This window comes from Lolium rigidum, chromosome 5, assembly GCF_022539505.1.
Source record: "Lolium rigidum isolate FL_2022 chromosome 5, APGP_CSIRO_Lrig_0.1, whole genome shotgun sequence".
NCBI classification, from domain to species: Eukaryota; Viridiplantae; Streptophyta; class Magnoliopsida; order Poales; family Poaceae; genus Lolium; species Lolium rigidum.
Window position 1 is genome coordinate 452,867 of NC_061512.1, and position 14,527 is coordinate 467,393.

At 42.8% G+C, this 14,527-nt stretch overlaps 2 protein-coding genes across 3 annotated transcripts; both read left to right on the top strand.

The window, feature by feature from the left end:
• The first annotated feature begins 410 nt into the window (after positions 1-410).
• Positions 411-9,011, top strand: LOC124653644 (DNA topoisomerase 2-binding protein 1-A). 2 transcript variants are annotated; one of them, XM_047192714.1, is made up of 17 exons: positions 411-450; positions 1,215-1,336; positions 1,407-1,514; positions 3,583-3,727; positions 4,109-4,200; positions 4,967-5,060; positions 5,199-5,643; positions 5,734-5,873; positions 5,981-6,315; positions 6,676-6,843; positions 6,973-7,263; positions 7,383-7,563; positions 7,631-7,723; positions 7,791-7,969; positions 8,070-8,170; positions 8,269-8,383; positions 8,480-9,011. In XM_047192714.1, the coding sequence occupies exons 2-17, from the start codon at positions 1,289-1,291 to the stop codon at positions 8,594-8,596; spliced, it is 2,652 nt and encodes an 883-aa protein (XP_047048670.1). In that variant the 5' UTR covers positions 411-450; positions 1,215-1,288; the 3' UTR covers positions 8,597-9,011. The 2 variants fall into 2 exon arrangements, with proteins under 2 accessions (XP_047048670.1, XP_047048671.1); XM_047192715.1 differs by lacking the exon at positions 7,631-7,723.
• Positions 9,012-10,787: 1,776 nt separating this feature from the next.
• LOC124652526 (sphinganine C4-monooxygenase 1-like) lies at positions 10,788-11,680 on the top strand. Its single transcript, XM_047191546.1, has 2 exons — positions 10,788-11,018; positions 11,114-11,680. Exons 1-2 carry the CDS (start codon positions 10,788-10,790, stop codon positions 11,678-11,680), a joined length of 798 nt encoding a protein of 265 aa, XP_047047502.1.
• The last annotated feature ends 2,847 nt before the right edge of the window (positions 11,681-14,527 follow it).

Genomic DNA, 14,527 nt, shown 5'->3' on the forward strand with positions numbered 1-14,527 from the left:
TCTTCCCGCCTCCTCCTCCCCACCGCCCCCGCCCCCCGTCAGCACACTGCTCCCCCGCCCGCAGATGACGCCGTCGCACCCCTCCCCCGCCGCCGCGCCGGCCTCCTCCTCCTCCGGCGGCGGCGGGCGGAGGACCACAACCTTCGCGGGCGCGACCGTCTACATGTCGCGGAAGCTGGTGGCCCCGGAGGTGTACCACGCCGTGCACGACGCGCTCCGCCTCAACGGCGCCGAGGTCCTACCCTGCTGCGACCCCGACCGCACGGGGCCCCTCGACTACCACGTCATCTCCTCCTCATCCCACGTACGCTCCCCCTTCCGCCCCCTCCCCCATCCCCGCGCGCCGCGGCCGCGGTCTCGCCGCGGTTACCGGATCCCTAAATGCGCCCCTTCCTTCCGTTTTGCAGGAGAGGTTCGAGGATCTCAAGGCCAAAGGGTGCAATTTACTCGGTAAGTGCGCTCCTGATTTAATTCATCTGTTCGGCAGTGGGAGCGCTAATCTCTGCGTGTACTTGTAAACTGTGAATTTTATCTACAGTGGAATTAGCTCAGGAGCCACTGCAGTTTAACGGTAGTTGGGTTGGAGCCCTGCAATTAGGGAGCTTGTGCCTAGGGTTTTAGAGTTTGTGTACATTTGTTTGTAACTCACGTTGCAGCAAAGCTGGCCTGTAACAGAAATTAGTTTGTTAAAATCTCTGTACATCTTTAGATTTGGGACTCTGTTATGCTATACACCATTTTTTCTTATTAATAACACTCTTAGAATTTTTTTGATGGACATGCTTGTTTTAGTGCCTTAAGTTTGAGAGTCTCACCATCTTTTACTTTAGTTTAGATTCAATGTAGTCAAGGGCCCTACTTATTTCGTAGTTTACGAAGTTTTCATGCCAAGCTAGAACCTGTGGAAGGTGGATGAATCATTTTACTAGTCTGGTACCTGAATGTTGCAATGGTGTCGATGTTAGTAGCACGTTGCCATCACTTACCGAGGACCATGATCCAGAAAAATATTGGAGAGCAATTTTTTCTCCTAGAATGAAGCTTCATTTACTTTCCCAGGCTTTGGATTAATACTAGCCAGAATTTGATGCGCTTTCTGGTGATGCAGTACACTTTTTTTTTGTTTGGTTGGAACCGTAGTCAACCAAGTCAAAGTATTCCCACAACCAGTTTGTGTACCGTTCATCGTAAGACCAGGTCAATTTTTTTTACAGGACCACAATGCATTCTTTCATGTGCTAAGGAGCATCGTTCCCTGCCGAAGCAAGGCTATACTTGTTGTCTTGCAATGGATGGGGTTAAAATACTCTGTTCAGGCTTCGAAAAAGATGAGAGGGTATATCACCATATCTCGTTTCACTTCAACACATCATGCATTTATCTCAAGTTTGGTTTTGTTCTTCCAGGAAAAGATCGAACACTTAGTCACTGCTATGGGAGGTCTTCTTCAGGCTAAAGTGTCCATGGATGTTAACTTTGTGATTGCAAAGGATGTATTGGCTGCCAAATACAAAGTAAGTTGCTCCATAGGCTGTCAATATGGGATTTAAATTATTTGTTATTACCTCTGTTCCAAAATATAAGTCCTTTTAGAAAGCTAGTTTGGCTTTCTAGAAAGGCTTATATTTGGGAACGGAGGTACTCCCTCTGATCCTAAAAAAAAGTCGGACGAACGTTTTTGCAAACACACCCTCAATCATTTTAGCTAATCAACCCGCAGTCCTTCGCCAGCTAGCTTGCATGCATCCGTACCTGGGACCATATGCATGTGCGGCTCGGTAGTGTGCGAGGCATGGTGCAGTGCATGTGGGCAGCTCGTCATCAAATTGATTAATTTATAAGGGGTTAGCAGCAAAACATAATTAGACTATAGCTTGGACACTTTTTTAGGATCGGAGGGAGTAGTATTTTCCATTGCAGTCAGTTTACTATGAGAAGTTAAATATGCTTATCCAACAGGTAATATGTATTACTAATTTGCTGTGCAGCCCATCTAGGTGTGAAGCCTCAGAAGTTCTCAAGTAGTTCTTTCATAGTGTTATCACGGAAATGACCAGTGTATTATGTACTATGCATACAATTTCTTCATTTTTGTCTAGGGCTACAAGTACTGCTTTGTGCTGTACATAGTGGTAGTTTAGTTTATTAGCAATCTTGGTGCTTCTAAAAGTACTCATTTGAGGTGTCCTTTTGCTGTCATCATTCTACTGTCCTTACTCCCCTTTTGGCTTTGTTATTTTCCTTGCACATTTCTCCTCTCTTATCCTCTTAGGTCTTCTAGCCTAACAATTACTCTGGCATATTAAAAGAAGCCTCGAGTAAGCTGTATATTTTGCAGCTAATCCCAATTTTGATAATAAAATTGAAAAATAAAAACTGACTTCTCCATAGTTCACCTTCTGAAGACACCTCACTCAGGATGCGCAAAAACTACAGAGGTATCAAGCCAAGTAGGGGATACAGTTTAGCTCCACCCACACATCAGTAGCTGACCGACAGTACATCTTGCAATATGCATCCAAAGCATGTGAGATGGCAATTAGAAATTAATAAAAAATATTGAGAGGCACAAGTCAGTCATCCTTGCATGTAGTCGTCTTCAGCCTTTTTTTTTTTGCTACAGAACCCAACATCGTGCATTTTATTTATGGATATGAAAATCATTGCTCACACTTGTTCAGACACAGCCTCCATTATAGCCAGCCTTTTCTGCAACAGCACCCAGTGTCATACATTTCTTATGACTCTGAAAATCATTGCTCACACTTGTTCTTTAATCTCCTCCATTTGGGCCTCTATGGATTCCTCTGATATTTCTTCTGTGTGTATTCATAGCAGGTGTTATCATTTGGAATTGCTTTTGCAGCCCAAATGTATTTAAATCAGATTTTGTCAGGGTCTCTGTAGGACAGTTATTTCTTTGCTAGAAAATTAAGTTATTGAAATAACTGAAATTGTAAATTGAGATCGCAGATTATAAGGCGTTACCATGCCAAACCAACCCGTAAATCTGATGGAAGTCACTTTATTTGATCTCTAGCTCCCCACAAGTCCACAACCTAAAGGAAATGTTTTCCTAGGCTGTTGGCATTTTAGCATCTGTGTTGCAAACCTTAGATGAAACTACTGTTTATTTTAATTGCTCATTGTAGGTTGACACTTTGAGTGCTTAGCAGAGCTGTTTCGTTCATCTTCTTAGGGTTGATTGTATTATTTTTGCCGACGACATGGCGCGACTGGGCTCAGGGACACCATGCCGATGACATAGGATGTACACTAGTTTTCCCTTTTCTGTACTGTAATGTACTTAAGAGCTTGTAACCAAAACTCTACCTTTATAATGAAATGGAACGCAAAGGTCCTTCGCGTTTTCTAGATTTTTTTTGCTGTTTGCCTTTTTCATGCCAGATTTGTGTAGCTTCCCTACTGCAAGTTTATATATAGTGCTTCTTTACATTTGGAGGTTCTTTTACTGTAAATCTGGCCCAGAAGCAAGAATCGTTTTGCATGTCATGTCATGCGGGAATCGATACTGTTGGGCTGACTAATGGGAACATGCTTCATTGTTTTTGTGTACTGCAGTGGGCCGTGAATAATCTGAAGAAGCCTATTGTCACTATGAACTGGTTGGAGCAATGCTGGATCGAACATCGTGTTGTGCCTCATGAACCATACAGGATTCTTCCTTTTACTGGGTTGTGCATATGCATCACCAAAATAGAGGCAGGTAGGTGCCTCACAAACCTTGAATGATTCTTTATGTTCTTTGGTTGAATCATTGAATAGATATGCTACCAAAGTACATGCAGGTATTTAGCCCATCGATGGAAGCAACTTTGAGCTTCTTTTAATCAATATATACTCTTCTCTTGCGTCTCTTTGAAAAAACAGTAGTTTTTCACTATGGAAACAGTTGTACCAGTTAACTAGCTAGTATGAACTGGTCTTGGTTTTGGTAATGAACTGCTCGTCAGTCGCCATAGCAATGTAAAACTTCCAAAATCTGTGACATTATGAAGAAACTATCACTAATATCTCATGGCCACATGATATATCTTTCTGTTTGTTTACTTCATTTGTCTTGCCTCATTTTCTTTTATGTAATCAGATACACGTAAGGAGTTGATGGAAATAATAGAGCAGAATGGTGGCCAGTATTCAGCAACTCTTACAAAGAAGTGCACTCATTTAGTTGCAAATATATCCTTTTGGTATTTTCGACCTTTAGTACTCCAAGTTTAAGATTTCATCTGATCAAATTATTTTTACTGGCTTCTTCTCTTTTTGATTGTAAGTGGAACAGACCTTGAGATACCTCCTTGTTATTCACCAATGATGGGATCCTTCACCCTGTATTTATTTTCCACACTGCTATGAAATAGGGAATATAGCATAACAGGGATGTAAATTTCAATGCCGCTCATGTCTCAGTCACTTCAGTCTGTTTACCTCTGCTTTACAAAAAAAAAGTGGTTCTGTTGTATGACACATTTAAGCATGTAAAGATGTCTCAATGATGATTTATGAGTGAGGCACCTTTGAGAGTAGTTGACACGTCCATGAAAATGTGACTAAAATTTATTATCAAGGGTTTGTGTAGGCACTCAGTAGGCAAAATGTTATACCAATTTAAGTAGTTGGAACCTGAAAGTATATGCATACATAGTCTCTCTTTCATAGGAATGCAAACACACTCACCATATAACTTGCTGGAAAGGTCAGCTTTAAATTCCTTTTGCCAGTTTGTATTTATTCCCACAATGAAAAATGATGACACACTGATATAAAACATCAGACTATCAGATTTTTTTTGGCTTTATTGTCAGGCACGTGTTGCTTCACATCGATAAATGTTCTCCAATTCTCTTACAACTTTCTCCAAAATACTGCACCTGGTTTGCTACATGTATCTTTTTAGTTATCAGAGAATCAAATCTTGAGGGAACTTTTCTTAACATGTTATTACGAACCTGGAGGTGACAAGTATCTTGTAGCTAAAAAATGGGGTAACATTTACATCGTGGATCGGAGATGGGTTGACCAATCTGTTGCTCGAAGAGGTAAACAATCAATATGCATGGGCTTTTCGTTGACTTTGATGCTTTTCTTGGCTTGTTTATGCAAAAGAAATTACTACTTCTACTACAAGTTAGTGAGGTTAAAAGCTAACTTTGTGATTTTCTTTCTTTGGAACACAGTTTGCGTAGATGAGAATGCCTATGTCATTCGCCAGCGTTCTACGAATTATAACGGCATAAAAAGTTCCCTCCAGGAGCAACGAAACCCAGAGAAAAGTAGTGCAAGTTTTCAATCTGTTCCAGCAGCATCAGTTGATGATTCAGTATCAACATCACAGTATGCGCCAGTCTCTTCTGCTTATGCTTCAAAAATCTGCAGCACGGATATTGCTGGCACACCTGGTGTTGAAGAGACAAACGAAATGCAGGTTGATAGTCATGTAGCTCAGGACTCAGAGGCTGAAGATGATGATCTTTACTTATCAAATTGCAGAATTTCTCTTGTGGGTTTTGAGGAGAAAGAGTTGTCAAGGTTAGTCATGATGATACGCGATGGTGGTGGATCCCGGCATGTTATGTTAAGTGAGAGGCTTACTCATATTATTCTAGGTGCACCTTCAGAGGAGTAAGTTCATGTTACTGTTTCTTCTGCATATTCTAGCTTTGGTGTGAACTGGTTGCAATTGCAGTTAGTGATGTTCATTTGCCTTAGCAGAGAGAAAAAGGAGGTAAGACGCCTGGCTGCTTGGGGTGTGATAAATGTGGTAAAGGTAACATGGTTAGAAGACTGCAATAAAACAAAAACGGAAGCTAAAGTATCCACAGCTCATTTGGCTAACGATTTACTATCAAAAGGTATGGACACATCATATCTAGTTGTATTTCAGATTGCTGAATGGGTTACAGAAAACATGTTGTCCTGGCTGACTTCATTTTATCATTTTTCTACCTTCTGAACTCAGAATTTTCGTTTCTGGGCATGGACAAACCATCTGCTACACGTGAGACAAAGGTAGCCAAAAGTTCATGTGGAATGTTTCATGTTCCAACTGTCAATGATTCACATGATAAGCAGCTTGCGAAAGATCTGTCATCTGAAAGAAAACCAGCCAGGGACAAACATGCAAATGTGAATAATAGCCGAGCAGCAACCAGGTCTGCAAAATCAAGCCAACAAAATGGATTGAGCACTATCAGCAAAGCAACTTCATCTGCAGTGAATTCTCAGAGTAGCGCTTCTTCAAGTACTTTCAAAGGGAGAACATTTTGTTTCTCAAATTCATTTTCTCATGATCGGGTATGCTAAGGTGTATTTATTTAATTAGTTTGTTTTACTGCTATCACTAGTTCATTTGTGCCATAAAAGAATCCACTTAGATGACTTCTCCTTCAACCTTCACTAGATCTTATGACTGAGACAAGCAGGTCAACTTTAAATTATACTATTAAAACTTTATAATATCAGAGGCTGATCCATCAACTTGTTAAGACATTGCTGTTCATGAAAGATGCTCGGTGTAGTACATGAGACCTAAGAAATGCCTAATCATATTCATTGTTTGCAGTGCCTTGTTCTCTTTTAGTGTTATGCAAAGTGTTCTATTTGCCACTTTATTTGCTTTCCTATACATGAAGTGCCTATGTCCATCTTAATCAGAGAGCTGAGGTTATCGATTGGGTGAGAAAAGGGGGAGGCACTATGGTGGATGACGCACAAGCTACTGTTGCGGATTTCATAATCGAGTGCCATGGACAGAAAGGCATGCAATGTGACTTCTCTCATTCAACCGTTGTTTCAACTCAATGGATTGCCTCATGTTTTGAGGTATATGTTTTATGTTGTCATGGTTGCTTCTTTACTGTGTATTCAAGAAGCCGATTGTCCATCATACCCTGCACTTGTACTTGCAAATTTCTATAACCTTCCAGTTCTTACATATAAGTTCTTATACAGGTGGGCTACTTGCAAGATGTTGGAAGTCATCCAATCTTCTCTCCTTTGCGTTGTCGCATCCCATTCCCAGGGTTTGAGAACTTTCGTTTCTGTGTTTCACAATATGAAGACAAAGATAGAGTTCTGCTGAAGAACCTCTGCCTTACTCTAGGAGCCAAATTTACAGACAAAGCAACAAAGAGAGTGACTCATCTTATCTGTAAATTCGCAAGCGGTCCAAAGTACGAGGCTTACCTTCATAAGGAAATTCCAACCATTACTGTAGAGTGGCTCTTCGAATGCGTGAGACAGGTATACATATGCCATGCATAGTTCTGAGCATATCCAAATTTTGCCTGCCAATTATTGTCTTGTTGATCATTGCTTGTGAGTATGGGGTTAACTACTTGTACAACAAAATGTCATTGCAGGACACAATAATACCTTATGATCAGTTTCAACCAAAACCACCTACTTCTCAGGACAGGGATGCTGGTCTGTGTACTGTTAGTCAATTTCCTACACAAGCTGCTAATACAACCTCTAAAATTGACTGCCCCGAGTCACTTAGTGAATTTCAAGTACCAAGAAGCAGTTCAAAACACAGCTCTGGTAATTGTCCATTGCACAACTTGTGAAAATATATTATTATCACAATCTCACCATGTGAGCTTTGCAGGCTCCTCTGTTTCTGATACAACCTCTAAAATTGACTGCCCTGAGTCACCTAGTGAGTTTCAAGTACCAAGAAGCAGTTCAAAACACAGCTCTGGTAATTGTCCATTGCGCAACTTGTGAAAATATTTTATTATCACACTCTCACCCTGTTTGCTTTGCAGGCTCCTCTATTTCCAAGGAGAAAATTGCTTCTCCTTCTGTTCACAAAAGAAGAAGACCCGAAACGGGCATGGCTAATGATACATCTGGCGACAACGAAAGAACTGAGAAGCATGTGGACAACAGCTGTATTCCTGGTGTTGCAGATTGCATAGAGGACCTACTGGTCCAGTCATCCAGGGTACGGTGACTCATGCACTTCACTGTTCCCATGAGGTGGACATGTTTAGATGAAATTGAATAAAAATGGTAACCTGACACCTTTTTCGCTGCTAATGCAGGATCCTGCGCCTGATGCTACTGTTGTTGGTCAAGAGGAGGAGCCTCAATCTGTGTCAAATTTCACTTCCCCATCCATGGAAAATCTTTCAAACGACAACTGGTAATTGTTATGCGTACACAAAACTTATCTTATGTGGTATTGCTTACCTGCACATTAAAATAATTCCCTTTACTGGTGCTGCCGTGTGTTCCCTTCAGGCGAAAGAAGCAACACATCCCCCCTGCCAAGAAGGTCCAGAGCCGAAACACCGCCCCGGCCCCAGCCCCCACTCCCTACTTGGCACCCTTTAGTGAGACACAGACAGAGTCCCAGGTGCACATTCTGCCTTACAACCAACACTTATCCACTTGGCAGGTCACACCATTGGCCCGGCTGCCCGGCTCATGTAACCAATGGTTTGTGATGCAGATCATAGGATACGAAGAAGATTGGACTGGCATGCAGAAGATCATCGACAGAGTTAGTTCTCAAAAGAAGATGACTGATAGTTCAGGCACAGGGCATCAATGGGACTCCATCAAATGAGACTGCTTGTCTCGAGTTAGGCATAGACCCCCCCATACATCTAGCTGACTGCAGCGGGATCTTCCACCCAACGACCCCAACACGCGTAATCAAAAGAAGCATTATCAAATCTGCCTGCCCTGTCTTGTTGTCGTCAGTCAGATGGGTGGAAGAGTAGGATGGACTATGGAGGTTGTTCCTACGCATGGGACATCATGTGCCGGTTGCACAACTGCCCAGAAGATCATCATGAAATGACACTGGGCAATGTATGTCTGTACCGCAGTTTTGTATAGCGACTAAAGTGTTCTGCTTCGGTTTTTTTTCCTGAGAAGACATTGTGAGCCTATGACTAGTGTGTTTGCTGTACCGGTTCTATTGTCTTGAGTAGTGTGGCTTTGTAGTTTGTACTTGATGCTGTATTAGTGAGAGTGTGAAAGGCCCGCACAGATGTGCCAATGTATGTATAGTGCTGTCCTTTTGCTAGACATGGTTTCTGCATTCCTGTTTCTTTTTGTTCAGTTTCGTAGACGGTGCAGTTTTAATAAAGTTGTTGGTCTGTGCGAGAAGATGGAATCGTAGATGCGCCACTGAAACAATTGTGGATGGTGTGTACAGAAATGTTCCTGATAGGATAGCGTTGTTAAGCTGCTCCGCAAATTTGATATGTGGGTTTCTAGGACATCTATTTCTTGTCTGACATCAGTGTTGATGAATCCAGCCGCTATGGTCGATGGTACTGGTACGTTCATATACAACCAGGAAGGATGCCGGGATATCGATCGACTGATCCATCTTCGCGCTTTGAAGTCTCTCTCGGCCGGCCTGACCGATGGGATATGGACTTCTTTTTCCGGATGAAGTCGTGGACTTTGGCAATCCATGCTTGAGAACTGGCTTCCCCGTACGACTTTGTTGTTTGCCACGTCAAACCGTATTTCCGTTCTTCAATACCGGCAACACTGTGTTTGTTTGCCACATGAATTTATATTACTCCGAGGACGAGGAGAATATCACAAAAAAAATCATGAGGCTGGAGCTCATCTTCGCCTAAACAAAATTTGTACTCCGTGCTAATAATTTTAAGGGGTTTGCTAGTTCTCAGCTAGATGAGAACTAACTTCGTGCTCAGTCAAGTTTTACGTCATTTAATTTGCATCGTAATTCAAGTTTGTCATGAGTTGCAACATGATTTGCAAATGAAATTTGATGACACCATCTGACCGAGAGCGAAGTTAGTTCTCAGTAGTCACACCCTAATTTCAATCCTATGAATTTCTTTGGTGCAATTTTAAAAAAAAATCCTATGAATTTCTTTGGTGCAATTTAAAAAAAAATAAAACAGTGTCTAGGAGGAACTAGAACACTATTGATATAGTAGAAGCGGGACTTGGCGTGACAATTCCAAAATTCGTCACTGACAGGGATCGAACTCTGGTCGTTAGGGTGCGCCACTGCGACCCTAACCACTGGGCTAAGCCCACGTCGTCTCTTTGGTGCAATTTTGTCATAAGGGTAAGGTTCTTTCTTGCTTTGGAAGTAGTGTTCCTCTATTTTCCCCCAAATTTCATGTATGATGAAAGGGCCATTTGAACCAAGGGTGCATCTAATTCTCGATCACGTGATGACATTCAATCTTAGTGGCAACCTTACTTGGATCTTTAAAAAATATCTCAGTTGAATCCCACTGGCAACCAAAAATTTCAGTTACAACTAAAAACTTATTAGTTGCAAATTACAGGACGCACACGCGATGCAAATCTAATAGCTTTTAAACTGAATGATATTTAATTGAATTCTTAGTTGACTGGGAATTAGCAAAACCACAAACCAATCTAATAATCCTAGGCCCATCGGCTAATTGTTTTTTTTTTTGTGAATGGCTGTTCTTTACATTGACAAGTTCTCCAGAAGGTAAACACTAGAAATGAAGACTAGGACCTAGTTATAACCGCATCCACGCCACGCTTGACATCGATCAAACATGGCAGCCCGTACAGTGACGACTTTGCATACGGTCAAACAGTTGAACTTTATACAAAATATGTCATCCACACGACCATGCATATATAAATACAGAATGGATCGTACTAGGTTATTTCACAAGACACACTACAAGACAACAAACAGTCGTGCGTTACAGCCAAGCCCCTAGCTAGCAATTGCTACTCGGTATCAAGAAAAACACATCGACCTTTACGTATCGATCGACATGGCGGCGGTGACCGTCGAGGACGCTGTGGCCGCCGTCGTTCCCATCGTCGTGTACTGGGCCTACTCCGGCGTCCACATGGCGCTCGGCCACACACGGGTCATGGACAAGTACAGGCTGAACTCCAAGGACGAAGAAGACAGCAAGAACATGGTGTCCAAGCGCGCCGTTCTCGCCAACGTGCTCATGCAGCACGCTATGCAGCTCGCGGCCGTCGCAGTGCTCACCGTGGTATGTAACCTCGCCGCCGGCACCACCCCAGCCTGATCTTATGATGTTGTGCACACAGCAACTGACCGTCCCGTACATTACATATATGTTCACAGCTTACAGGAGGAGGAAGAGGACGAGCAACGGCGACGTCGTACCTGACGGCGGCGCGGCAGATCGCGGTGGCGGTGGTGGTGTTCGACGCGTACCGGTACGCGTGGCACCGGCTGGCGCACCGGAACCGGTTCATCTACCGGCACCTCCACTCGTGGCACCACCGCATCGTGGTGCCCTACGCGTTCGGCGCCATCTACGGGCACCCGGTGGAGGCCCTGATCGCGGACACGGCGGGGGGCTCGCTCGCCGTGCTCGCCTCCGGCCTGTCCTCCTCATCGCCGTGCGCCACGGCCGTGTTCCTCACGCTGTGCACCGTCCAAGGCATCGACATCCACTGCGGGCTGAGCCTCCTGCCGCGGCGGCTGCGGTGGGTCTGGAACGGCGCCGCGCACCACGGCGTCCACCACCTGCCGCGCGGCGTGAGGCACAACTTCTCCGACCTGTTCTTCGTGACGTGGGACAGGGTGTTTGGGACGCACTTGCCCTACGCCGTCGAGGAGAGACCCGGCGGCGAGGGGCTGATGCTCAGGACCATGCCGCCCAAGGCGCCGTCCAAGAATAACTAATCAATAAAGTTGCACGCTTAGAGTCGGGCGGTCAATTTTTCTCTTTCTGAATGCGCTCGATCAATCTTGTTGAGTCACTCTATGTATTCTATTCTATTTAATAAAGTGCTAAAGTCTGGAAATATAATTTAGCTCACGGGTGCATATGAATTCGTTGTGTAAAAACACATTTTAAAATGTTAATAAATTCTGAAATAAAATTTCGCTAGTATATCTCAACATTCTGTATTCGTACATAAGTTTTCACGAAAAATAATTTTTTGTGTGTTTCACGTAAAAAACAATTTCTTATGCTTTAACGTGACTATTCAGTGGATTTTTTTTGGGTGTGCCTAAGTCTCAGTCGACCGAGACTTAACTTATGTCTCAATCAATTTACATCAGCGTGGGTCTACACAAAGTACAAACAACAACAAATACGAATCTTCAAGCATAAACTATATCCAACGATGGAGCACTTGACTGAGACGTAAGCTACGTCTCAGCTAATTGAAATTTAGCAATTCCATTTTTTTTTTGTCTTTCTACGCATGCCACATAAAGTATTCTTTTCCCCGAAAATTTATGTACAAACATAGAATAATCGAATGCACATGTGAAATTTTATTTCAAAACTTCTTAAAATTTTGATATTTTATTATTATGCATATTTCATAATAGGTTTATATGCACCTATAAACCAAGTCACCACCTCCGCTAAATTCTGCTTAATTTGTTGCTGCATCGTCAAACTTATAGCGTGGTTGGTTTTCTTCCCTGCGCATCTGTTACGTGCATTTCTTTACATACTTAAGTGCAATCTAGAGTTTGGTCAAAATATATTTTCATATGGTATTTATAAAATATCATATTTGTTGATAGATTCTTCTAAAAGTTTGATTAAATTTTACTTGGTTTGACTTTTCAAAAATATATAAGCTTCAAGCCATGTGATAGAGATAGTATGAGTTAGAGAGGATTAAAAAAACAACGCCACCACCGGTAATGACATTTTGTAGGCCAAGTTAGAGGAAGCGCAAAGGCTACGAGCATTAGAGAGGGCGGAAGAAAGGAAGATAAGGGATGGAATGGAGAGAAGGAACGCGATAAGGAATCAAGTCCTCGAGGAGCAAAAAAGGTGTTTTTTGCTCGTATTGGTGAAATTGCGCCAACCCCTTCTCCTCGTAAACCTGACACCTTGGCCTCCTAAACTTGACGTGACGCCTTGGCGCCATTAAATCCAATGAATGTTGAGGTTGTGACATGTTAACTTTGTGAACTTGTGTTCACTCGTAACTTTGTCCAATCTTGTATGACATTGCAGTATTTGTGATGATCTAGTGCTATATGTATCTGATTCGATGATGCAAATTTTGTAGATTACTTTGAATTGCAGGAATTACAACAAAAAAAGATTTTGATACACCTTTGTCGAGTGTAACACTCGGCGAAGATGTTTTTGCCGACCGCAACACACGTCAAAGCTCTACACGTGCCATCATTTGTGCGTGCCGGCAACATCTTGGGGCCTGTCTTTGCCGTGTGTTCCGGCATACACTCGGTAGACAGTGGCGGAGGACAAACAAAAGTTTTGGTATGGCAAACTGATGAACAATAGATAAAAAAAAAGGTGCCAATCTTTGACTTATAAACTATAATTCCTGGCTCAACCAGGGAACTGGCCAAATTAAGCTATGGCAAACGCCACAGCTTGCCAGAATGGCTCCTCCGCCACTGTCGGTAGAGGTACCACACCGTTAACGTCGCCCAAACGGCCTAAACCTTTTGTTTGCCGAGTGCCGATCACTAACACATGGCAAAATGACTGTACCATGCCCCCGGGCGAAGTTTCTATGCCTAGGGCCCGAGGCAATCCTTGCCGATGAGAACAATCGGCAAAGGCTTTGCCTTTTGGGGGTTCGCCGCCGTGTATGTTTTGTACACAGCAAAGGATCTCTCCCCCACAGCGTATGTGGATGCATGCATTCAGGATGTGGGACTGAGTCGAGAAGACTTGGCCGACGCGATTTAGCCAACTTCGGTTGGAATTGTGTGCTTTACAATTGTGTTTTATACTCTGGCTAAAACTAAATGGGTTAAGTGCACTTTTTTTCCCTCATGTATTACAAAAGTTTAACTTTGTTTTAGTCTAAACCTGCCCTCAAACTCTTAACTAAGTCTAATTTTGATCCTTGGTGGCGGTTTAACGATGGTTGACCAGTTTTTGACTCTCCTTTTTACCACCGTGGATAGATTTGGACAGGTTTAGTCCATGTAGGACCGACCCACCTTGAGATAAGTTATGCAATTAGCTTTTTGAACGTTCGCCGGTGAGATCATGATAATTATTTATTTGTCGTAGTAACCCTAACTCCCCCAACACCTAGCGACGACGCCTCACAGTACTAGGGTTCATAAGCCGGACGAGAAAGGCAAAATCGGCGGACATGCCAGGGATTTTGCGTCAGGAGGAAAGGCGGAGGCGGTTGAAGTGGTGAGGATTGCTGCACCAAGCGAGAAAGGTGGAGGAGGCACACATGTGTGTTAGGGAAAGGGTATTTTTCTATTTATTGACTGAGGAAAAATGATCACACGTAAAACAATCAATATTTTCCATAATAGCAGAAAAGGAGAGTCAACCAAAATTAGATTTAATTAAAAGTTTGAGGGTAGATTTAGAAAAAAGAGTTAAGAAACCAAAATTAAACTTTTGCAAGACTTAAGGACCAAAAGTGCACTTAACTCAAACAAAATTATAAAAGCATAATAGTGGTATTATCGATCAGGAAGATTTAAGTGCTGGAATTTTTGGGCATTTGGCCTTTGGCCCACGGCCCATTATCAAATTCTGGAACTCACATGGCCCAT

Bases quoted from the DNA above. Each gene is read 5' to 3' on its own strand.
- LOC124653644 (XM_047192714.1), top strand. From the start codon at position 1,289: ATGGATGGGGTTAAAATACTCTGTTCAGGCTTCGAAAAAGATGAGAGG. The intron at 3,728-4,108 runs GTAGGTGCCTCA...TTATGTAATCAG, and splicing joins CATCACCAAAATAGAGGCAG to ATACACGTAAGGAGTTGATG. The intron at 7,564-7,630 runs GTAATTGTCCAT...TGAGCTTTGCAG, and splicing joins CAGTTCAAAACACAGCTCTG to GCTCCTCTGTTTCTGATACA.
- LOC124652526 (XM_047191546.1), top strand. From the start codon at position 10,788: ATGGCGGCGGTGACCGTCGAGGACGCTGTGGCCGCCGTCGTTCCCATC. The intron at 11,019-11,113 runs GTATGTAACCTC...ATATGTTCACAG, and splicing joins CCGTCGCAGTGCTCACCGTG to CTTACAGGAGGAGGAAGAGG.